The 25,429-nt window shown below is 36.8% G+C and overlaps 1 protein-coding gene across 6 annotated transcripts in view; it reads left to right on the forward strand.

Moving 5' to 3' along the window:
- Positions 1–25,429, forward strand: part of VPS8 (VPS8 subunit of CORVET complex) — a 234,631-nt gene that overhangs the window by 51,596 nt on the left and 157,606 nt on the right. For 5 of the 6 annotated variants that reach the window (XM_032171818.2, XM_058426256.1, XM_058426252.1 and 2 more), the window contains exons 16-21: positions 2,700–2,774; positions 3,935–3,970; positions 4,839–4,929; positions 5,362–5,408; positions 6,604–6,693; positions 21,989–22,035. In XM_032171818.2, coding sequence (XP_032027709.1) covers positions 2,700–2,774; positions 3,935–3,970; positions 4,839–4,929; positions 5,362–5,408; positions 6,604–6,693; positions 21,989–22,035 — 386 coding nt within the window. Of the gene's footprint in view, positions 1–2,699; positions 2,775–3,934; positions 3,971–4,838; positions 4,930–5,361; positions 5,409–6,603; positions 6,694–21,988; positions 22,036–25,429 lie in introns of those variants that run through there. The other variant, XM_032171819.2, reaches the window with a different exon arrangement.

Consider the following 25,429-nt stretch of genomic DNA (forward strand, 5'->3'; position numbering starts at 1 on the left):
TAAACAGCAGTTCTTAAGACACTGGACATCTGTAATGACGGACAGCAATCTGTCACCAAATGAGGAACAAATGCTGTGAACTCTGTGATTGTGCTAGCTTCCAGCCTTGAGAGAGCATCTGGGCTGTGGAGGAACCCAGTTGGAGCCTGGAAGACTCCATGATTTGAGAAGACAGAGCCGAGATTGCAGGAAGACAAAATTGGGTTGAGTTTGCAAGAGAGAGTACTGGAGAAAAGAGCACTGTGAAAGAGTCCCTCTTGAGTGTTTCTCAGACTCCCAATCAGCAAATGCATAGAAGGAAGCTGCCCAAGGACCAGGAAAGAGCCATTTGAAAGGTTTAGAGGGAACCGTATCTAGTGCTCACACAGGGCTGTAAACAGTGCTTGTTACACCAGCTAGAATGGAAAGCTTCATAATTCACAGGGCATTGGGTAGAGTACTCAGAGGTATTTTGCCTCATTAGGACTAGAATAAATGGCGCACTGGTCCCAGCTAACGCATCTTAAAAGTAAGACCAGGAAGGATCAAACTGTTTCCAAATCACTTATTTCCTAGAACAAAACACAAGAATATTAATAGGAATACAGAAAGATCCAGAAACCAACAAGGTAAAATTCACAATGTCTCCCATCCAGTTGGAGATTACTAGGTATGCAAAGAAGAAAAACAACCTATAATGAGGAGAAAAATAAAAACTAAATCACACCTGACATAAATGTTAGAATTAGCAGACAAAGACATAGTAGTTATTATGACTATACTCTTTAGTTAAAAAAATTAAGTAGAGACATGGAAGATATTTGAAAAGATGCACATCAGACTTCTAGAGATGAAAACTATAATGCTTATAGATGAAAAAATGCGCTAGATGGGATTAATGGCAGATTAGGCAATACAGAAAAAACGATTCATGAATTTGAAGATACAACAATAGAAATTATACAAAATGAAACACAGAAAAATAATTTTAAGAAATAGTATTAGTGAACTGTGAGACCACATCAGATAGCCTTATGTATGTGTAGTTAAAATCTCTAAAGGAAAGGAGAGAAGAAATCAGAAAAAATAATGGTCAAAACTTTTCTAAAACTGTAGACACACACATTTAAGAAGCTCAGTGAACCCAAGCACAACTAAAATAAACTGTATACGAATTGATCAAAATTAATGATAAGGAGAAAAATTTTAAAGCAACCAGTGGGAAAAAAAGACACATTAAATGCAGAGGAGTAATAATTATGAGAACACGTTTCTCATCAGACAGTCAGCAGTGATCTGTAAAGATTTAGAAGTGGACAGTGAGCACTTGAAGAGCTGCCCAACATCATTAGGTATTAGGGAAATACAAATCAAAATCATAATGAGATACTGCTTCACACCCATTGGGAAGGCGATCATAAAAAGAAAAAAGAATAACAAGTGTTGGCAAGGATGTGGCGATACTGGAAGCCTCATACATTGATGGTGGGAAACCAAAATGGTGCAAATGCTGTGGATGATAGTTTGGCACTTTATTAAAAAGTTAAACATTGAGGCTGGGCATGGTAGCTCTTGCCTGTAATCCCAGCACTTTGGGAGGCCGAGGCAGGAGGATCACCTGAGGTCAGGAGTTCGAGACCAGCCTGGCCAACGTAGTGAAACCCTGTCTCTACTAAACATACAGAAATTAGCTAGACTTGGTAGTAGGCACCTGTAATCCCAGCTACTCGGGAGGTGGAGGCAGGAGAATCGCTTGAACCCAGGAGGCAGAGGTTGCAGTGAGCCGAGATTGTGCCACTGGACTTCAGCCTGGGGGACAGAGTGAGACTCCATCTTAAAAAAAACAAAAAACGTTAAACATTGAATTACCAATCTGACCTGGAAGTTCTACTCCTAGGTGTGTTTCTGAAAGAGTTGAAAACACATGTTTGTGTAAAAACTTGTATATGAACACACATAGCAGTATTATTCTTAATAACCATAGAGTGAAAACAATCTACATATTCTCTAACTGGTAAAGAGATGTACAAAATGTGGCATAGCCATTTAATAGAATACTGTTCCACAGTAAAAAGTATGACAACTGATACTTGGCTACAACATGGATGAACCTTAAAAATACTAAGTAAAAGAAGACATGCAATAGGAACACATTTTGTTTAATTCTATTCATATAAAATGTTCAGAAAAGGCAAATGTAATTTATAGAGACAGATGTACATTAGTGGTTGCCTGGGTTTGGAGGTGGGAATGGGAGTGACTACAGATGGGTACAAGGATCTTTGCAGAGTGATGATAATGTTCTCAAAATGGATTTTGATAATGGCTGAACAACTGTAAATTTACTAAAAAATCAGTGAATTCTGTGCCTAATGAGTGAATTTTATGGTGTATGTTGTATCTCAATACTGTTGTTTAACAAAAGCAATTGACTATTTAAAACAAAAATAATGTGTTGTGAAGTTTATGATCTAAAGAAGCAATATATATAACAAAAATAGTACATAGCGCCAAGATGTAGGAGATAAAAGTACATCATTGCAGGGTTCTTACAGTATACGTCAAATATTTAAATGTAGACTGAGATAAGTTACACATTGTAAACTGTGATCACTAAAAAAAAGTGTAACTAATAAGTCATTAATAGTGATGAAATGTTAAAAATATATTAAATACAAAGGAATTTTTTTACCTTTTTTGTATGTATGTTTGTTTTCCAGGCTTTGGTTGGAGAGAAGGCTTGTTATCAATCCATCAGTAGCTATGGTGGTCAGATCTTTTATTTGGGGACAAAAGTAAGCTCTTTTACTCTGTGAGTTGGTATTTGTATGTATCAGGGTAGTTGAGGCTGAAGGAGATTGCTGGTAAAGAGGGCAGTATATTGCAAAGTGAATATTGATCAGCAATTATCCTAAACGCTTTGTGGTTAGGTAGTCATGATTTTTAGTTAATTATTTTTTTTCCTCCACTTTTAGACATATTCTTTACTTTTGTTTAGGTGCTGGCTAATAGGATGCTTATTTTCTTGATTCAGAGATGTGCTTTTGTAAGCTTCCTTCACGTTTATGTTTTTATTACTAGGCAGCTACCTAATCATGGATATTTGTCATGTAATTAAGATGGCTGTTAGCTTAGATCAGCTTAGGATGCTGATTAAAATGTATTGAGGTATTTGACTTAGAATAGAATTGTTGGAATAGGAACTTTTTGTATCTCAATTTATCTCAATTTGTTCCATATTTTAAAAAATATGGAGAAACATTTCTTCATTATTAAAATTTAACCAAAATATTGCCAAGTCAGTAGAGGGAAATGAGCTTGGACTTTCCTTGCTTCTTCTCCGTGGAATTAACTCCTTCTTGGACTGTAGACCTTTAAATATTTGACTTACTCTTTAATGTGGGTTCTAGGCCAGATGCGTTGCCTCACACCTGTAATCCCAGCACTTTGGAAGGCCTCGGTGGGCAGATCACATGAGGCTAAGAGTTCAAGACCAGCCTGGCCAACATGGCAAAACCCTGTCATTAGCCAGTTGTGGTGGCAGGCGCATGTAATCTCAGCTACTCGAGAAGCTGAGGAAAGTGAATCATTTGAACCCCGGAGGCGGAGGTTGCAGTGAGCCAAGATCCCACTGCTGCACTCCAGCCTGGGCGACAGAGCGAGACTCTGTCTCAAAAAAAAGAAAAGCATTCTTGAAGACCCATTAGTAAATTCTAAGATATACTTCTAACTGTAGTATGAAAGATACACTTCTAACTGTAGTATGAAAGATATACTTCTAACTGTAGTATGAAAGATACACTTCTAACTGTAGTATGAAAGATACACTTCTAACTGTAGTGTGAAATGTTTTACTTAAAGAGATATCAAATGAGTTGTGGGACTAGGACAAGTGTATCTCCCAAAGAAGTCTGTTAAGGGTGATCATTTTAATTTCCATCGCTTTACTTTCCAGTCTGTTTATGTGATGATGCTGAGGAGCTGGAGAGAGGTGAGTTCCAAGTAATTTCACATGTCAGAGTTACTGAATTGGTAGCTTCTTAACATTTCTGTTTTAACTTTTCAGAAGAAGATTATTTGGTAAGCTTCTTAATTTCAGAAGTGTACATGAAAACAATTATAGCTGTTAGGTTCTTGATTTGCTAGAACTGACAGTATAAGTTAGAATTAGGTTTGTCTACATATATTAGAAAATTCAAAATAATAGTGGCTTAAATAAGGTTTCTCTGTCATGTAAAAGCAACCTGGAGCTAGGTGGTCCACAGATCTTGTAGGAATTCCATAAGCTTAAGCGTGCTGTCCTGTTCCACCATGTTTGTCTTTGAATTCTGGTCTCAGGACCGTTTTATAATTCAGTATGGTTGCTAGAGCTCCAGCTGTTACCACATTTTAGGAAGGAAGAAAGAGAAAAATAAAGGCTGTCTCCTACCTCTTAAGATGACATCCCAGAAATACCAGATAACACTTCCAGTTATCATTAGCCAGAGCTCAGTCACATTGTTCCCAGTAGCTACAAGGTAGTCTTAGAAATATCCTTCAGCTGGTATATTGCTGTCTCAAATAAGCTTGGGGTTTGTTACTACCAAGGAGGAGGAAATGAATGTTGTGATAAGCAACTAGACATTTCTCCTACAATGGCATTCCAGCTATTTCCCCTTTTCATATTTAGGACCTGTGGCTGTCTATACTAGCCTATACAGTCATACCATCTAGTGCTTGATGATATTAATTTTCTTTGAAACAAGATATTCACATAATTATTAAAATAATAACTTCTGGAAAGATTTTAGGTGGAATAGGAATTCTGACTGGTGACTGGTTGGACAAAGGGGTCTGGTTTCTCACATTTTTCCATTTAGAGAGTGGATCATCTCCTGAAACAAGATTGTCTTACAGAAGCCTTGGCTCTTGCGTGGTCTTTCCATGAAGGAAAAGCAAAAGCAGTAGTGGGTGAGTAGACAGAATTCCAGTGTAGTAGACGTGGTTCTTCTGGAGTAGAGGGAATGGATAGTACTAACCACTCATAGGACACTTTTAGCTGAGTGTTGAAGTGTTTATAAACAGGATGCTATTAAACCTTATAGACTTTCAGTTAAGAAGGTTAATGTGACAAATAGAGGGTATAGAAATTAAAATGTCGCTTTTAAAATTACTTTGTAAGGAAATTGCTATTAGAATGAGAGAGAAGTACATTGATATGCTATCCGGTCCAGTAGATTTGAGGTGTTCCTATTATGGCGTATTATCCAACATTTTGATAGCTAAGAATTGTTACAATTATACCTGTTGTTTCACATCTTATAAATACAAAATCAGACATAGTTTCACTCCTAAAGATGTGGACTAACTTTTGTTTTTTTGTTGGATTTTCCTTCTCTGCAGGATTATCAGGGGATACCAATAAGCGAAAGGCTATTGTTGCAGACCGGGTGAGTATTTTAAGAGGGTCTTTACTAGAATACAGTGCAGATTTGCTTTTGGCATTTGCCAGTATCTTTGGGCACGAGTAGGTAAATGGCTACAATCTAGAAGAGAGCGTATTAAAAAAACACACACACAGACACACACTTGGGGTCAGCGGTTCAAGACTAGCATGGGCAACATAGCAAGACCCCGTCTCTACAAAAAATAGAAAGATTAGCTAGGTATAGTGGTGTGCACCTGTAGTCCTAGCTACTTGGGAGGCGAGGTCAGAGGATCACTTGAGCCTAGGAGTTTGAGGCTATAGTGAGCTATGATTGCAGCACTGCACTCCAGCCTGGGCAACAGAGTGAGACCTGTATCTAAAAAAAAGTCAGGTTATAATTCCCTGTGTCATCTTGAAAACTTTTAAAATTCCTTCTTAATCACGTTTTCTTTTTTCCCTTGCTCACTCTTTTATGAAGATAATAAAGGGCATAGCCAAAAGACAGCAGGAAGGAGGAGGAAGAAAACCTGGGAATCTGGATTATTTCTGAACCAAGTAATAGCCCACAGAAAATTGACATTTGTTAGTTTTTATAAACTTACTAGTAATTATGAGAACTAGCGTATGTGCAAATGTTTGCGTTGCCCAGAACTAGCAGAGAGGGTTAATATTTTAATGTTTTTAATTAGCATCAATATAATTGATGCTTATAATTGATGCTAATATTTAATATTGACCTTCTGTTCCTACTCTAGACTGGGCTGAATTAATTGACTATAGGATTCCCTCCCTTTTGTTGTGTAAATGCATTGGTAAAAATTATATTCCAAATTAGTATAAACATTTATAGAAAACCTGGATAGAAATTGGTTACTCCTTAGACTCCGAATGATTTGCTCATCTGTGCTCTTTAGGGAAACGCCTACAGCAGAGGATTACTGAAGAACTTGAATGTTTCATTTCCTGAGCAGTATAGATGCCACTGAGGTCTAGAACATGGAGGTATTTCTTAAGAAAGATTAGCAAATTAGTACTAGCCCTGAGACTGGAAGAAATGAGGCTAGAGTTTTAAAAAGTTGGTAAATAAAGCCACTAAAATTTTCAATTAAATTTTAATATAATAAATTCTAATTCTGTATTATTTAGGAGAGCCACATACATATTGAAAAACTTTACAGATGTATGTTAATGTCTATGCCAGGCTGTTTTCCTTACAGATGGTAGAAATCCTATTCCATTATGCAGATCGAGCTCTGAAAAAGTGCCCAGACCAAGGAAAAATCCAAGTGATGGAGCAGCATTTTCAGGTACACGTTTGCATGTGCTTCCAGTAGACGATGCTCTGGATAGGTCTAATACTCCTCTTTTATGTTACTTGAGAATGTGACTTTCATTTTTGGTTAAACATTTTTTTAGTATTCAAAACTTTATTTCAGGGCTTGTTGAACATTCTAAATGATTATATTTTTAAGTAATGGGTATAAATGAGTAAAACATTGTGGAGTGTTACTTAGCACTTAGCTGCTTAGTGCTGTGTGGAAGGAAAGGATATACGTGTGAAGATCCTTTCCTGTAAACTGATACCTTATAGTGGCTGACATCTTGCTGGTCTAATATTTATGTTAACTAGGTTATTTAGTACTGCCAAGGTTTAAATTTAGTTCTCCTAAGAGCACCTATGACTTAAGAATAATAGATCAATCACAAGTATATATATAATATGATCTATAAAATATGCTAATGAAAGACCTTTAGTTTATCTTGGAACTTAATGAAAATGAAAGCCAAAGAACAATGTAGAGACGTGTATGTATTTATTATGCAGGTTTTACTTTCTGCAGTGCTCTCCAGTTATATTTGTTGCACATCTCTGTCCCCCATTCCTACTGCTCCCTTCCCTTTGCCTACCTCCTCTTTTAACAAATATTTGAGTGTCCAATACAGGGGTCAGCAGACTTTTTCTAAAAAGACTCGGACAGCAGAGTTTAGGCTTTGCAGGCTACAGTGGTCTCTGTCACATCTTTTTCTTCCTTTTTTTGTTTTTTGATTTTTTAAGCAACCCCTTAAAATTGTAAAGTCCATTCTTAGCTGTGAACAATACAGAAACAGGCTTTGGGCAGGATTTGGCTAAAGTGTGCATCCTGTGGTCTGATATGTACTTGGCACTGGGCAATAGTAAAATTTACATGATCTTTACTATCTTAAAGTTTGTAGTCTAGTCAAAATAATGGGTTTTTTTGGTTTACATTAATGGAAATATTTAGAAGAAATCTAGGGATTTTGAAGTTCTAAAGAGCAGGCACAGGTCCTATCTTTTCATGTTCTATTTGATGCTTGTAATATTGGAAGACAAGAATAGATGTGGCAGTTAAGAGTTGGCTTGTATCAGAGAAGCATTTGGCTTCCTGAACTGTGCTGTTCAATGCCACGCTAGTGAGCTTCTGGTAGAGTAACTGATGTTACTGTGTTTGGCTGGATGCTTATTAAATTTATCAGTAGAGAAGGAGAAATAAGCCTAGATAAAGTTATAAAAATAAATAACTTAGGAAGAAGACATATGGTAGAAAGAAAGCATTTGGGAACAAAACTGTTTGGAAACAATATATAAATACTTGTGTATACCAATGCAGTATAGATCGAAAACTTAATATTTGTAACAAGAATATACCTATCACCAAGAGGTTGTAGGAACTCTGGCCTTTGGAAGGTATACTTTGTTGAAAAAAATCATCTAGTAGAAAAAGCTAGGAGGGGTGAATGGAATGAGTGTGTATGTGTGTGTGGAGAATATAGAAACCACCGCGTTGGGGGAAAACGTGGTAGAGAGCTTCTTTCTAAAAGATGAAAGGAACAAAGGTGACGTTCTGATGGAGAAATAGTAAAGAATCTCAGATACAGGAACTGTAGATGGTGGTTTCCGACGCATTCCTGTAGATGGTGGTTTCTGATGCTGACTGCAGAACGTACAGAGAAACAAATGTTAGTAGTAGTGTGCTCTGTAACCATCTAGCTACCTGTTCGAAGTCTCATTCTGTTGGTAAGAGTATCTGATAAAATTTTTGATTTTTCAGTGGTTAGTCTTATAGGAGGTAAAGGAAACAATGGAGGAGACTATTTCTCTGGACTTAATTTTCACTAATGATTGGGGAAGTAGAAGAGATAGACCCTTGAGAGAAAAATTGTCACTTTATTTTAACAATCATAATAATGATGAAAAATATACATAGCATGAGTCCTGTATTTTAGAAAGCAAATATCTCAGAAAAAAATATGGGCACAATCACATGGCTACAGGCTCCAAAAAAAGAATGGGTTCACAAGGAACAGGAAATTCCAAAATTTCAACCATTCAAGGAGAAAGTAATGTTGAAAGAAGTTTCTATCTGCAAATCACAGAACATCTATAAATATGGAGAAAGGCATATAACTAAAGATACATACCAGAAGTATCATGAACTTGTAAGACTGTCAGAAAGGAAAATGATATGGTCCAGACTGTGCCTACCAGAATGCTGTGGAGTACAAAATCGGGATTTTTAACAAAGATTTACTGAACACATACAATGTGCCAGATACTATGTAAAGTGTGTGACATGCATTTTTATTCTCAAAACAACCCCAGGCAGTAGGTGTTGTTTTTAATCCCCATTTTATAGATGAGGAAACAGGCTTACATGAGTGAAGTTCAGTTTCAAGGTAATATTGCAGTGAATGGTGGAGATGGGACTCATATCCAGGTCTTTCTAACTTCAAAGCCCAGTTCTTAACTAATCATTGTATTATACTGTTATTTTAAGAGCAAGCACAGGGAGAAGATGAGTGAGAAGGGGTGATGTTAATAAATGACCAAGAATGAGAATTACAGCAAGCATCTAAACTGTTTAATACTTAACTGTGTGGCAGGCACTGTTACAGACCCTTTATACATATTTATTAACTCATTTAATTCTTATCATAACTCTGTAAGGTGGCTACTGTTACTATTCACATTTGTAAATGATGCCAAGGCACAGAAAAGTTAAATGATTTGTTCCAGGTCACAAAGCTAATAAATGAGAGAGCTAGGATTTGCATTCAAGCAGTGGGCTTCAGGGTTTACATCCAGACTGCCACACTGTACCATAGAACAATGCACCTCATTTTGACTCAATTTTCATGACCACAGAGAATGGTTTTAAAGTGGAAAAGTCCAGATAAGTGTATTAAAAAACTGAAGCCTACCATATGTAATATGTAATATCATTATGATTGTTCAATTCTCAAGACCCAGTAGAATTATAACCTACGATACTGTTGAAACAATATGGGCCAACATGAATAATTTGCAAGTAACTTTGCATCAATTTTCAAATAAGGCATTCTTGATTAAGTGTGGAGTATATACAGGGAGATACAATTTATTCCATTCAGGAGGACAGTTTTTCTGGAAAACGTGACTTTCAGTGCATTAGGATGGGTGAAATGCATGCACTGTCAGCCAGAAATCCGTTGTTTTGTTTAATCATATTTGATCATAAAATAATTATATAGGTTGACTTTTCAAGTGTTTTTTTTTTTTTTTAAGTAGAGTGGACTTTGGAGACTATCTGCTGACATCCCCAGTGTGATTTGTGAATGTTTTCCTTGAATTCACCTCAAAACAACCATGTTAAACTCATATAATCACTTTTTGAAAGAAATATAAAGATAGTATATTCCTGGAATGCCTGTGACGTAACATAATTTATTTCATTAAAGCATTTGCCTAATTTTTCCATTATCTTTGTGGCTGGAATAGATTAGTAAATAGTAAATAGATTTGCAGCTAGATAAATATTTCTACCCAAAAATATTCTTTGGTGGCTTAGTATTAATTACATCTTAGGACTCTTTCATACCCAAGTTTTTATCATTGATTTGGGTGAAGATTTAGTGACTGGTCTGTCAAATCTAGGTAGCGCCAAGAATCAAGGTTCAAAGTGATCTTGACAAGAAAGTGCAATCGAAATCATCATGAGTTGAAATTTAATGAAGATTAACATCAAGATTTAGATTCATTAGATTCAAATAATCAAATTATGTGAGTACTGGATTGGGAAGATCTGGGTGGACAGGGTTTTAGTTGACCATAAACTTAGTATGAGCCAATTGTGTGTTAAGACCCAGATACAGGAAAGTACTGGTACTACTGGACTGCCTGTTTGAAATAAAACTGCTAAGGCATTTTGTAGGCTGTTGATAAACTCAACCACATCCCACAACTGAGATGGTGGAAGGTTTTAAAAACAACAGTTAAAAAAAAATACTGGGTTGTTTAATCTGAGGAGAAAGTAAGTGGAGACATCCCTGCCTAGAGATGGTAGAAGGCTGTCGTATGGGATTAGCTGTATTGCTTCAGAGGGAAGGCCTAGTATATAGTGGGTAGAAATTAGGAGAAGATGTATTTCAGTTTAAAATGACCTACTTATGATGTAACAGCTCTTGGATTTATGCATCTCTTATTATGGAATGTATTCAAATAAAGGCAGGATGACCAACTGATAGAAGTGTTTTTAAAACACATTTTTTTTTTTTTTTTTTTTTTTGCTCAGTGGGAAGGTCTCAGATTCTGTATCAGTCTCAAGAAGCTATTATTGGAGACATAAGTAACCTCTAATCTGGTTAGTTGAAATTGCTACTAAGACTGATTTCTGTCACAGTCAAAATACTGAGAATTTGTGTTTTACCAGCAGGTGGCACCTCCTGCCTGCTGCCTCAATTTTAATCTTTACCCTTGGTGAGGAGCCTCACCTTTTCCTTAGTGTCAGAATATGTAAGGCTATTCACTATTTTTGCTTTTCTCCAAAGATCAATCAATATTTCTCCTGTCTTAGTTTTAGAAAATAACTTTTGGATCTTCTCACATTTTGGACAGGTGGCTTTTATTTATCTAAGAAAAGATTTCAACCTATAATTATAATTTATTTGTATCATAACTATTATGGTAGGATAAAAAGGAATTATAGTGTTTTCTGTCTCACACATCTTGAGACTTGCCTTTTCTTCTGGCTTTCCTCATATGCGTTCATATATGTTCAAGTGTTTCCCACCCTAAAACTAAGTCAAGCAGCAAACAGATTCTTTTTTTGCCCCACGCCATCTCTATTATCCTATGCTTTCTTGTTCACCCATTCTTTATAGAGCCAGACATCTTACAAGAGTTGTCTCTAGCCAGGGATGATGGCTCACGCCTACAATCTCAGCACTTTGGGAGGATGAGGTGGATGGATCACTTGAGCTCAGGAGTTCGAGACAGCCTTGGCAACATAGTTAAAACCTTGTCTCTACCAAAAAAAAAAAATTAGCTGGGAGAGGTGGTGCACAGCTATAGTCCTAGCTACTCTGGAGGCTGAGGTGGGAGGTTCGCATGAGCCTGGGAGGTCGAGGTTGCAGTGGGCCAAGATCATGGCACTGCACTCCAACCTGAGTGACAGAGCAAGACCCTGTCTCAAAAAAAAAAAAAAAAAAAAAAAAGGAGTTGTCTCCATTTCCTTACCTCCTTCTCATGTCTTAACCTATTCCATGTCTATAAATTCTGTGGACCCTTTTATTTCTCATCTTACTGGTCCTCAGCAGCATTCAGCACATGAAGACTTCTTGAAACAGTCTGTCCCTTTTTGGCTTCCCTGATACCATGCATTCCAGTTTTTTCCATACCTCTCTGACTGCTTATTGATTTTCTTTGTTTATTCTTCTTCCTTTTCTTTACTTAACCAAGAAATGTTAGGATTCTTCACAATACCCTTCTCTTCTATTTTTATATCAATGTTTGTCAAGATGTCTGTGTACCATTTACTTCAAAATCATTTGAAGATATTTGTTGAAAATACTTTTTCTTATTTCCCAGGCCTACTGAATGAGACTCTCTGGGATTGGTGACCAGGATTTGTAGTCAGCTCTCAAGATGTCCCTTAAGCACATTAAAGTTTACGAATCACTGCTTTACATTCTTCCCTAGGTGATATAGGCACATGACTATCTAACCAGTGTTAACAACCTAGATTGCGCTTCTGAATTCTGAGATCTATAGAGTAAGTTACCCATTTACATTTCTGCTTGGATGTTTTGTAGGTACCTCAGACTCAATAACTGTTTCCTCACAAAGCCTTTTCTGAGGATTCCTGTGTTAGTGAGTGGATCCACCATGCTCCTAACACAAATTGGGTGATTCTTGTCTTTTACTTGTTCCTGGCTATTCTGCCTCCTGACAATTTCTGTCATCTGTTTCCACCATGCTGTTAATTCTGCCACTATCCTAGTCTAAATGCCTATCATCTCCTTCTTGGAATATTATAGAATTCTCCAAATCGATCTCCTTGTACACATTCTTACTGTACTTCATTTCGTTTTCTACACAGCAGCCAAAGAGAAATGTATATCAAATCTAGATGTGATGCTTTCCTAATTTTAAAATATTTTAAGGACTTCCTATTGTTTCTGAGGTAGAGACTAAATTCCCTAACATTTTCTAAGGCTCTGCGTGGTCTACCCTTGCCTAACTGCCCCTAATTCTCTGTATTCCTGTTATATTAGAGTTCTTGTCAGTGTCTTAACGCCCCTGTTCTCTCTTAACCTAGAGCCTTTGTCCGCAGTGTTCTCTCTGCATAAAAAATCCTTTCTCATTTCTTTGTAGCTCAACTAGCTCTGTTTATTTTCAGGTCTCAGTGTAATTGTCCCCCCAATTAACTCAGATCCATTTCTTTCTAAAATACTATGCACTGAAGTCACTCATTCAATGTCAGTTTTCTGCAGCTAGCCTATATATGTTTAGGGACCTGTGTAAGTTTAGGAACATGTCTGTTTTTTGTCATTGCCATATGCCCAGCATCTGGTTCAGTGTCCTTGATAAACAGTTGTTGAGAGAATTTCTAAAAATATATGAACTTATGTCGTAGAGCTTGCCTTGAAAGTATGCTTTCAATTTAACTCTAAGAGGTTTGAACTAAGAACCAAATGTAGAACTTAGTATTTGCAACACATATGTCATAATGATGGCTCATGTGGTGTGCTATATGCCTGATGGCTATCTTATTTAGTCCTTATGACATACTTGAGGAGTAGTTATTACTTACCTCCATTTTCCAGAGGAAATAGACACAAAAAGAGGTTGAGTAACTTGCCCAATATCATCGAACCAGTAAATAGAACCACCATAGATACACACCCAGGCTGCCTGGCTCAGGAGCCTTGACCCTGTACTGTACTATGTTTCATCCCACAGTTTATTCTTTGATAATCTCAGACCAATGTGTTGTTATGTAACTTATTTTGAAACACAGAAGACTAAGTAATTTATGAGTTTTGGGAAGATATTGAAATGTATGAAAAAGAAAGTACAAATGAATTTTAGCATAACCATGGTAAATATACCTGAACAATTGACTGATTTGAGTTGCTAGCAGTGTTTTCAAACTAAGAAACTAATGCTAGTCAGTTAACTGTGGAAACAGTATTTTGGGTTATTTTATTTTGCTACACTTAATATATGTGTTTTTATTTGTTTTTGAAACAACGTAGAAATATAAATATGAGGTATTTTAATGCTGTAATGTGAATCAATCCTTTCAAAAAGGATTTGAAAAATAATATAATTTTAAAAGATCCTTTTTTTTTTGAGATGGAGTTTCACTCTTGTCCCCCAGATTGGAGTGCAGTGGCATGATCTCGGCTCACTGCAACCTCTGCCTCCTGGGTTCAAGCTATTTTCCTGCCTCAGCCTCCTGAGTAGCTGGGATTACAGGCGCCCGCCACCACACCCAGCTAATTTTTGTACTTTTAGTAGAGATAGGGTTTCGCCATGTTGGCCAGGCTGGTCTCGAACTCCTGACCTCGTGATCCACCCGCCTCAGCCTCCCAAAGTGCCGGGATTATAGGTGTGAGCCACTGCGCCCGACCTAAAAGATCTTAATGAAGTCTTATGTTAATCATTACTAAGCTCTGCTTCCAGCTTCATTTCACATTTCTATGAGGGTCAGATAATTCAGGGCTATTTTTATAGCAGCTGTAGGCATATATTTTTGCATTAAGAGGTAATGTCAAAGAGTGGACAGTGACTACAAGCCAAACACAGGGCGAGGCAGTAGGAGCTTTCCTTGTCTGACCCGTACTTCCTCTGTGAAGGTTTGAGGAAAGGAAAAGAGTGTTGATGTCTAGCACATTGCCCTATCCCTGAGGCTTGATTAAAGTGCTGGTTCTGAGGAGTCAGATCTTTCCTAGATTATTTTATCATCATACCTGAAAGAAGAAAAGAAAAATACATATATACATGCAGAGAGATAATCTAATCTATATTGCTGTTTGGGATGTTTGTATACCAATCCTGGGAATACCAGCTGCCTAGCTCTGATAGCCTGTGGAGATTTATCTGTGTGTGTATATCTGTGTGTAGATAGATATGTTTATCTGTTTTGGTGTATGTGTGTATACATATATATGTATATATAATTTTGAATCATTTTCACACAGTGAAGTTTTCTTATCTGATAGTCTTTTAGAATATAAATTAAGAGAATTAGTACCATCCCTCCAAAAAGCAAAGGAATCTGCATCTGTTATTTCTTTTCAAATCATCCCATGAAATAGGGAAAACCAGAGATTATATCTTCACTTCACAGATGGTAAGATAGTCACAATGCAATAATATGATCTATTCAGTCACTCAAACCATTGACAGGCTTAAATTTAGGTTATCTGTCAGCTCAGTTTTTTATTTATGTTTCCACATTGCCTTCTTTAATACATCTTAAATATGCATGAATATCTGACAAGAGAAGCAGTCTTTTTTGGCCCATTATAGGCCATACATTGAAGAAGAGATTAGAGAAATAGTTACTCGTTTTCTTTTTTTAAATTTTGGAGACTCCAAATTCAGTGATTTCTTGCATCCTGCAAGCTTTTGAGACTGAGTAGAATATTCTTAATATTCTTAAAGCAGGTATTGCTCACAATGTCTGTCTCGAAAGCCCTTAATCTCTCAGCATCCGGTAGAGAGGCATATGTAGACCAGGTCTGGCTGTATGAACTGAGTTCTTTGCTGCAAGAGAAGGACTAGTTCTTTCCCATTCCGCTTTCTTTCAGAGCTCTCATGAGAGGAGCCTTCCAAGTGAGTTTAGAGGGATATTATCTGAGCTTGGGCACCAGCTACTCAAGGTGGTTGTTTACTAGTCCTGGACATGCCAGCTGCCCAGCTCTGTGGAGCAAGGCAACTCTGTGAGGATTCTGTGGGAAGTTGAGTCTTTGTGTAGCCCTTGACATGGGGAGATGGAGAGCTACTGATCCCACTTAGCTCGTTTTCAGGCCTCTAAGAGATTGCCGTCAGGGATTATCCACTGGACAATATAGTTTGTCTCTCTGTAATCTGATTCTGAGAAGGAAAGCTTAAAATATGGAAATAGATTTGGCTTTAACTAATACTGTTTTACTTATGATTTTAAATGTTCTAAATTGATAAAGACCTGGTTTCTTTAAGAAGCCAGATTGAAACTGTTAATTTGGATGGTTTTGCCTTAATTGAGTTAGGAACAGTTAGTGGCAGGCATAAAAATTATGTGTATTTGTTTTTTTTTAATTAGTAATTTTGTGATATTTATAGATTCATATTCAGTTGCAAGAAATAATGCAAAGAGATCCCATACCCTTAAACCAGTTTTCCCCAATAAGAGAACATCTCACGAAACTGTGGTACAGTCGCATAACCAGGATATTGATACTGATAAGGTAAAGATACAGAACATTTTCATCACCACATGGATCCCTCATTTTACCCTTTTATAGCTACACCCACTTCTCTCCTGCTCCCACCCCCTCCTTAACCTCTGATACCCAGTAGTCTTCCTCATCTCTATAAATTATAATTATAATTTCAATAATGCTATATAAATGGAATCATAGAGCGTGTAACCTTTTGGGACTGACTCTTTAAACTCAGCATAATAATTCCTTAGTGATTCACCCAGGTTGTTGCACGTATCAATAGTTGGTTGCATTTTATTGCTGGGTAGTATTCCATAGTATGGATGAGCCACAGTTTAGTTAACAATTTTACCGGCTGAAGAATATCTGGGTTGTTTCCAGTTTGGGGCTGTTAAAAATAAAGTGACTCTAAACATTTCTGTATAGGTTTCTGTGTGAACATGTCTTCTTTTCTCTAGGAGAAATGTCCAGGTTTGCAATTGTTGGATCATATGATAGTTGAATGTTTAATTTTAAAAGAAACTGCCAAATAGTTTTCCAGAATGCCAGTACCATTTCGCATTCCCCCAGCAGTGTGTAAGTGATCCAGTTTCTAGTCTACATCCAGCATTTGGTGAAGTCACTGTTTTATTTTAGCTATTCTGGTAGGTGCATAATGGTATCTCATTGTGGCTTTAATTTGCATTTCCCTAATGACTAATGATGTTAAACATCTTTTCATGGTTTATTTGCCACATGTATATCTTCTTTTGTGAAATGTTTCTGCGTGGGTTTTGCCTCTCTTCTAACTGGATTGTTTCTCATTATACTGTTGAATTTTTAGGGTTTTAATATATTCAAGGCACCTAGTCCTTTATTGGACTTGGTTCTCCCAGTTTGTAGCTTTCTTTTCATCCTTCTTAACAGGATCTTTTGTAAACCAAATGTTTTAATTGTGATGAAGTCCAGTTTATCAGCTTTTCCTCGTATAGATTGTGCTTTTGAAATCAAGTCTCAGAACTCTTTGCCTAGCCTAAGATCCTGAAGATTTTCTCCTATGTTTTTTTCTGGAAGTTTTACAGTTTTGTGTGTAACTTAAATGTGTGATCTATTTTGAGTTAATTTTTACATAAGGTATGAGACTGAGGTCGAAGTTCCTTTGTGTGTGTGTATAGATACCTAATTGCTCCAGCATTATTTGTTGAAAAGGCAATACTTTCCTTCTTTCCTGCGCTCAGTTGCTTTACCAGCTTTGTCAAAAAACTGGGCTTATATGGTGAATCTAATTCTAGGTTCTCTATTTTGTTCCATTGATCCGTGTGCCTATCCCACTGCCAGTACCACATAGTCTTGATAACTGTAGCTGTGTAAGTCTTGAAATTGGGTAGACCGATTCCTCCTCCTTTATGAAAATTGTTTCAACTATTCCAATTTCTTTGCCTCTCCATATAAATTTTAGAATAATGTCTATATCTACAAAAAATCTTGTGGGAATTTTGATGTAAATTACATTAAATACACCTGTTTGAGGAGAACTGATATTTTTACTACGCTGAGTCTCCTAGTTTTTCCATTTATTTCACTTTTTTTGTAATTTTTAGTATACAGGTACTATACATGGTTTTTTAGATTTATGCCAAATATTTCTTTTTTTCTTAGTAGTTTTAAATGGTATTGAATTTCTAATTTTGGTATTCATATGTTCAGTAATGGCATATGGAATGTTTATCTTATATTCTGCAATCTTGTAGAACTCATTTATTAATTCTAGAATGCTTTTTGTAGATTCCTTGGGATATTATCTGTGTGGACAATCATGTAATCTGCCAACAGAGACAGTTTTATTTTTTCCTTCCCAATCTGTGTGCTATTTTTTCCTTTTCTTGCCTATTGCATGGGCTAAAACTTCAGCATTGTATTGAAGAGAGGTAGAGCAGACATCCTTGCCTTGTTCCCAGTCTTAGGGTAAAAACATTCAATTTTTCATCATGAAGTATAATATTAGCTGTAGGTTTTTTGTGGTTACTTTTTATCAAGTTGAGGAAGTTCCCCTCTATTACGGTTTTTCTAAGAGGATTTTCATGAATGGATATTGAATTTTGTCAGTTGCTTTTTCTATGTAATTAATATGATCATGTGATTTTTTTTCTTTAGGCTATTGATATGGCATATTGTAATGATTGGTTTTTGAATATTGAACCAGTCTTGCATCCTGGAATAAACCTCACTTGGTCATGAGGTATAATTCCTTTTATGTAATTGTGAATTATCATTCCTAATATTTTGTTAAGGACTTTTGCATCTTTATGAAGAATATTGGTCTGTAGTTTTTTTTGTGATGGCTTTTCAGGTTTTTGTATCAGAGTAATACTAACTTAACAAAATGAATTGAGAAATGTTCGCCTCTCTTCTGTTTTGTGGAAGGGATTATATAGGATTTGTTTTCATACTTTTTAAATGTTTGGTACAATTCTCTAGTGAAACCATCTGAACATGGAGATTTATTTTTGGGGGATTTTAAGTTATGAATTCAATTTCCTTAATAATTATAGGGGTATTCAAATGAGCTGTTTCAGGTTAAGTGAGTTTTGATAGTTGTGTTTTTTGAGAAATTGGTGCACTTCACGTAAATTGTCAAATTTATGTGTGTAGAATTTTCATAGTGTTCCCTTATTATCCTTTTGATGTTGTCAATGTCTATAATGATATCCTCTGCTTCATTCCTGATGTTTTCTCTTATTCTTTGTCAGTCTTGCTAGAAGTTTGTCAGTTCCAATCAGGAAGATAAAACACCTTAACTAAAAACACCAATTATATCCAAATTGCTAAACGCAGTAAATATTTTTCAGATCTTGTTCATTCTCAATTCTGTATTAAACAGCAATGATTAGTTCTTCCTTTTTGAAAGTCTGTATCCTCTAGATATCTGTGACTGTGTGCCCTTCTAATTTTAAACTCCAGTGACTTTTCCTGAATCAATTTGGTTCTATCCTCTGACCATTTCATAAATTTGGTCTTCCTCAAAATTTAGTCCATTTGTGACTGCTTTTCATCTCACTCTGTTGTCTTTAGACAATTTTATTTCTATTCATTGTTTCCTCTGATAACTTAGAAATCTGTAATTCTAACCCAGATGTTTCAGATTACTATACTCAATTTCTTGTTATTCAACATCAAAGTGAAGGTGTTCCTCAAATCTGCTGTGGACCAGATTGTACTTGCCTTCTTCCGTCTAACACCTCTTCCCACATTTCTTATGTCATTTTGTGACCTCTTCATTCAACCATCACTTAAACCAGAAACCTAGGAATTATAGACTCCTCTCAGTGCCTTCCAAACCATGATCAATCTGTCACTAAACCCTATAGTTATAAATAATTTTGTCCACTGTTCTTTATACTTGCTGTCAGTACTCTAGTTTAGTCCACCATTATTTTTCTTTGATGACTGTAATAGCCTTGGTTTCCAGTCCTGGTTTTTCAGATGCCCCCACCATGCAGTCACCATAGTGATCTGTCTAAATGTATGAATCCGATGATTTCACACTCCATTAAGCCCTATAGTATATCCATAGTACTTAGTACCAGGCCAGGCACTTAATTCCTTATTTTATTCCCTTAATTATTTTAAATATACTTTAAAAAATAGTTTGTACCTGATAATTATATTATTTGACGTTTTGGGGTATACTACTGCCCTTTATAGTTCCTCCAGACATTCTTGTATGGTGCATTATTTAATGAAGTGTTTTCAAATTTTTTATTTTGAGCACATCTTCAGTAGGACTTCATCAGTAGTTATTTTGCCAGTGTTTAGGGTGATCTCTGGGGAGTTTTTGAACTTGCTTCTTTCAAGTATCTGAGGAATATCCTTTTTCAGGATCTTTTTTTTTATACTTTAAGTTCTAGGGTACATGTGCACAACATGCAGGTTTGTTACATATGTATACATGTGCCATGTTGGTGTGCTACACCTGTCAACTCGTCATTTACATTAGGTATTTCTCCCAATGCTATCCCTCCCCCAGCCCCCCATCCGCCAACAGGCCCCGGTGTGTGGTGTTCCCCGCCCTGTGTCCAAGTGTTCTCATTGTTCAGTTCCCACCTATGAGTGAGAACATGCGGTGTTTGGTTTTCTGTCCTTGTCATAGTTTGCTCAGAATGATGGTTTCCAGCTTCATCCATGTCCCTGCAAAGGGCATGAGCTCATCCTTTTTTATGGTTGCATAGTATTTTCAGGATCACTTTTTATGTGAACCTCTTGGCTCAGTTGTTCTCATACTAAGGAGATAGTATAAATTCAAATCCCAGCTCTACCTGTAGACAGGGTCTTGATTACAGATTCTTGGTGAGTATAAATTTACCCCCTCTGAGCCCAGTCTGAGACAGACAAACTTCCTTGTCATCTTCCTATGCTAACAGGCAGATTTTTTTTTTCTAATTTCCTTTCATTGAGGATGTGGCTTTTTAAGAATCCCAGTTTTAGGCAGGTCCTCTGCTTCAGTTCCCTCTGTTAAAAGGATTTAAGGCCTCAGCTTCTTCTGGCATAAAACCCAAGCTCTTCTGCGACCAACAAACCTACAGGATAGGATCAGTAACAGCTTGGAACTTACTGCTTTGGTTTTCAGTTCCCTTTTCACTTTTAGACCTGGGTATTGCCCTTACTATCTTAGGAGCTCAGCTATGCATTTTAAAAGATGTTTATTTTCTCTAGCATTTCTAGGGAAGTCCTCCTGCCACCAACTCCCCGTTGCCTAGCCCACTGTATTCTCATTTAGGGTTGAGATTTGCTATAGCTCTAACACTTTTCAAATCTATCATTTTACCTCCTGTTTTTGAAGAATCAAATCTACATGTAGTCATGAGTAATATTCATAAGTAAAGGAAGCAGGATGGGTCAGGGATAGCCCTATAATCCTTTCAGGATTGTAGGTCCTTCTTTAGTCACCTCTCTCTCAAATAATAAGAGTTCCTTAGTTTTGACCTTTGTATCAGACAGGTGTTAGTATGTAGAGCTCTTTTTCACGTAGTGCCTCCTCCCTCCTGATGAGATTTCTGCCCAGAACATAACCCTTCCAGGATTTTTAAAAGGAAACCATTTCCCTGTAGCCAGCAGAAAAGGAAAGAATACTGCCGAAGTTTGATGCTTGGTTACTTGACAATTTCCAGTCATAATAAGCTACTGTTTCTCCCTCAGACTCTTTCCATTGAAAAGGGTCAAAATTATGGGTTGTCATTTACTTGATATGAGTCTGTACATGATGAATTTAAAGCAATAAAAATATTATGAAACTGAGAAGTTAAATCAATGTTAAAATAGCAGGTTTGGAGGATTGTGACAAAATATGGGCAACCTTAATCACCTGAGCCACCAGCAGGACCAACTGTATCCCGTTATCAATTTGATTTATTTTCTTATGGTTTTCTTTTTTTGCGAGTTTTCTTTACAAATCTGTGAGACGAATACATATTTTCACCTAGTATTTGTTTTAATTATATTGTAAACTCTTGATAAATTTGTAAGATATATGTAGCGTTTTACTTAAATAACAAAATTTACTTAACTATTTTCCCATGTTGTTGAATGTAATTCATATTTCTTTTTTTTCTTTCCCATTTTCCCTTCCCTTCCTTCTTCTGCTCCCTCTGTTAGAAAGATGCAGTGAACATCTTAATGCATTAAAATAATTTATATTCTTAAACATATTTAGGGTACATTTCCAGAAATAGAATTACTAGGTCAAAATGTTCTGTTTTTCAGACTTTGACACATAATGCCATATTGCTTACGAAAAGCATGATACGAAGTTATATCCTCCTAACAATCTAAAAGCGTCTTAAGCAGACTTGTCATTATCAGTGGGCCACTGGACAGGGTTGTGGGGCTGATGCTTTCTTTATGGTTCCTCTACAGGATATGGTGCCTGTCATAGTTGATTACTGCCTTCTGCTGCAGCGAAAGTGAGTATGCATTGCCTGTCAGATTCAATTATTTTGAACCCAGGTAGCCTCTTGTTTATGTATAAGCCATTGCTAAGAATTCTATGAATTTGACTGAATAGATTTACAAATATTAATTTATAGAAATTTGATTCTTTAACAGTTTTCAGTTCATTTACCTAATAAAATTAACTTCCCTAAGACAGATGCTATGGATATATCATTTATTTGTCTGTGTGGCAGGATATTGGAGATAAAGAACGTAACTAGCAAAAGAGCAATACTACTTAGGGGTTTTAAAAGTAAAAAGTATATGATTCATTATATATATATATACACACACACATATATACACACACACATATATACGCACACGTACACATACACACACACATACACATATACACACACACACACACACACACACACACACACACACACACACACACAACACACACACACACACACACACACACACACACACACACACACACACATTCTCCTTTTTTTGGTATATATACTTTTTTTTTTTTTTGAGACGGAATCTCGCCCTGTCACCCAGGCTAGAGTGCAATGGTGCAATCTCAGCTCACTGCAACCTCTGCCTTCCAGGTTCAAGAGATTCTCCTGCCTCAGCCTGCTGAGTAGCTGGGATTACAGGCATGCACTGCCACGCCTGGCTAATGTTTTGTATCTTTAATAGAGACGGGGTTTCACCATGTTGGCCAGGCTGGTCTCAAACTCCTGACTTTGTGATCCACCCGCCTCGGCCTCCTGAAGTGCTGGGAGTATAGGCGTGAGCCACCATGCCCGGCCTGGTATACATACTTTTATGAACCATCACTAGAACATAGTATTTTATACTATTCAAAAAAGGCTAGATTCATTGTGCTTATGCAGTACTATTTTTTGTTTGTTTGTTTAAAATAAGTCATTATAAATAAACTCGATTGGGCTTTTTTTAAATTGTAATTATATAAACTAGCCAACCTGTCTGGACGTGGTGGCTTATCCCTGTGATCCCAGCACTGTGGGAGGCCGAGGTGGGAGGATTCCTTGAGCCCAGGAGTTCGAGACCAGCCTGGGTAATATAGGGAGACCTTGTCTCTACAAGAAAATTTTTAAAAAATTAATTGGGCACAGTGGCATGTGCTTATGGTCTCAGCTACTCAGGAGGCTGAGGTGGGAGGATCGTTTGAGCCCAGGAAGTCAAGGCTGCAGCAAGCCAGGATTGCACCACTGTACTCTAGCCTGGGTGACAGAGCAAGATCCTGTCTGAAGAATAAATAAAATAAAAAATAAACTAACCAACCTGTGCTAATGCACAGGGGTTTTTTTTTTCTTTTTTTTCCCACACTAATAATGATAACCAGGTATTGTTCTAAACCCTTTACATTAATTTATCTAATTTTTATAGCAATTTATTTAATTTTTATTAACAGTGAGGTAGGGATTATTATCATCCACATTTTATATAAGATGTGCCAAAGCCAGAAAGTGATTAAGTTACTTGCCAAAACTCAGTCCCACAGCTTTTGGTGGCAAAGGTGGGATTCAAATACATGAGTCTAGCTCCTGTGTTCTTGGTTTTAACCACTAGCTTGTACCACTTTGTAAGTGATAGAGAACAAATGTGAAGATTTAATGTAGATGCTCCCAAAACCCTATGCAACATGACTTGGTTCATGAATTTATATAAATTCTAGTAGCCTGATTCAGAAAAGATTGGGTCATACTTTGAAGTATCAGTAAAGGTTGTCAAGAGGGCAGTAATTTACTATGTCAGACTTTTGATGAAGTCATAGATAGCTATAGTAAGTTCTGCTTACTTGGGGCTCAAATTTATTCCAGTGTTTTAACTCTAGTGTTACGTAATTAGCGAAACACATCGTGTTTACAGTAGGGATGTTGTTGAGAACATCACTTTTTTTTTTTTTTTTTTTTGGAGACAGAGTCTCGCTCTGTCGCCCAGGCTGGAGTGCAGTGGCATGATCTCGGCTCACTGCAAGCTCTGCCTCCTGGGTTCACGCCATTCTCTTGCCTCAGCCTCCCGGGTAGCTGGGACTACAGGCGCCTGCCACCATGCCCGGCTAATTTTTTGTAGTAGAGACGGGGTTTCACCATGTTAGCCAGGATGGTCTGGATCTCCTGACCTTCGTAATCCGCCCGCCTCAGCCTCTCAGAGTGCTGGGATTACAGGCATGAGCCATCGCGCCTGGCCAAGAACATTACTTTATATTACACATGGTCTTCTTTATGAGGGCCTATGGGAGAAATTTCTTTCTGGTGTTAGGGCCAGAAAATACCTCTGTGTCTCTTAAATAGCTAGTTGACTTTTAGCTGATGGACAGTGATTGTGTAGTTAATCATTGTTTCCTAGAAAGCAAAACGCCATGATATGTCTGCTAACCTGACCCTATCTTTTTCTCAATTAGTTTTCTCTTTACCTCACCTTCACACTCAATTCCTTGTTATATGTCCTGTATTTTTAAAGCAGCCTTAATAGTTTATGAATCAGTTTTACATATTCTACTTAACCCTCATAAATACAGTGTGAAGAGAGATAATGTTATCCTCATTTTCAGATGAGGAAGTGGAGGTGTAGAGGTATTTCTAGTACTAATAAGTACTGGAATCAACTCTGATATTCAAATTGAGATAATTTATAAATGAGATGAAGTGAAGTGCCTGAAAGACTAAATTTTATTTAGAGTAAAAAGGCTTATTTTTATAAAATGGACTATTTCTACCTAGAATGATACCTGACACAATATAGCTATCCAATACCTGATGGTTGAACTGATGAAGTAATCCTGCCTCCTGGTTTGCAGGGTGACTTGTGATCATTATCTTGAATACTAGAATACTGTCACAGTGACATAAAGTTGAAGTGGGCCTAACAGTTGTAAGATGAAAGATTATATAGGGAAAAAAATTGATTATGTTTTTCCAGAATATTTTGTTATTCCCTAAAATATTCTGGAGATAAGCTTTTCTTTTTTACATGATTTGGAAAGGAAATATTCTCTAACATTTATTTCACCTATTGACTGGCTGAGAATGCAATAATTTCTATATTGAACCACAGCATATAACATAGAAGATAAAATCTGGTCTAGATTTTCACCAAATTAGGATCTATTTATTATTTCTTTATTTTTGTCAACTTCTTTCCTTTAATTTTTCCTGATTCCTTAGCGTGCTTTCTCTGTATTGTGTCAGAAACAAATACAATATTTGTTGTTGGAGATCTCAGAAATAACAGGAACAGCAGTCATAGTACATACTCCTTACCTCCAAGAGGAGGAGAATCCTTCCTCAGTTCAGCTCTTCCTGGTCCTTTTCATACCTCTTTTCTTTCTTCCTCCTCCTGCTCTTACATACACACTCTTAGATCAAGGCCATGGACATTTTC

Source organism: Hylobates moloch, unplaced genomic scaffold (genome assembly GCF_009828535.3).
Source record: "Hylobates moloch isolate HMO894 unplaced genomic scaffold, HMol_V3 SCAFFOLD_13, whole genome shotgun sequence".
Lineage (NCBI taxonomy): Eukaryota > Metazoa > Chordata > Mammalia > Primates > Hylobatidae > Hylobates > Hylobates moloch.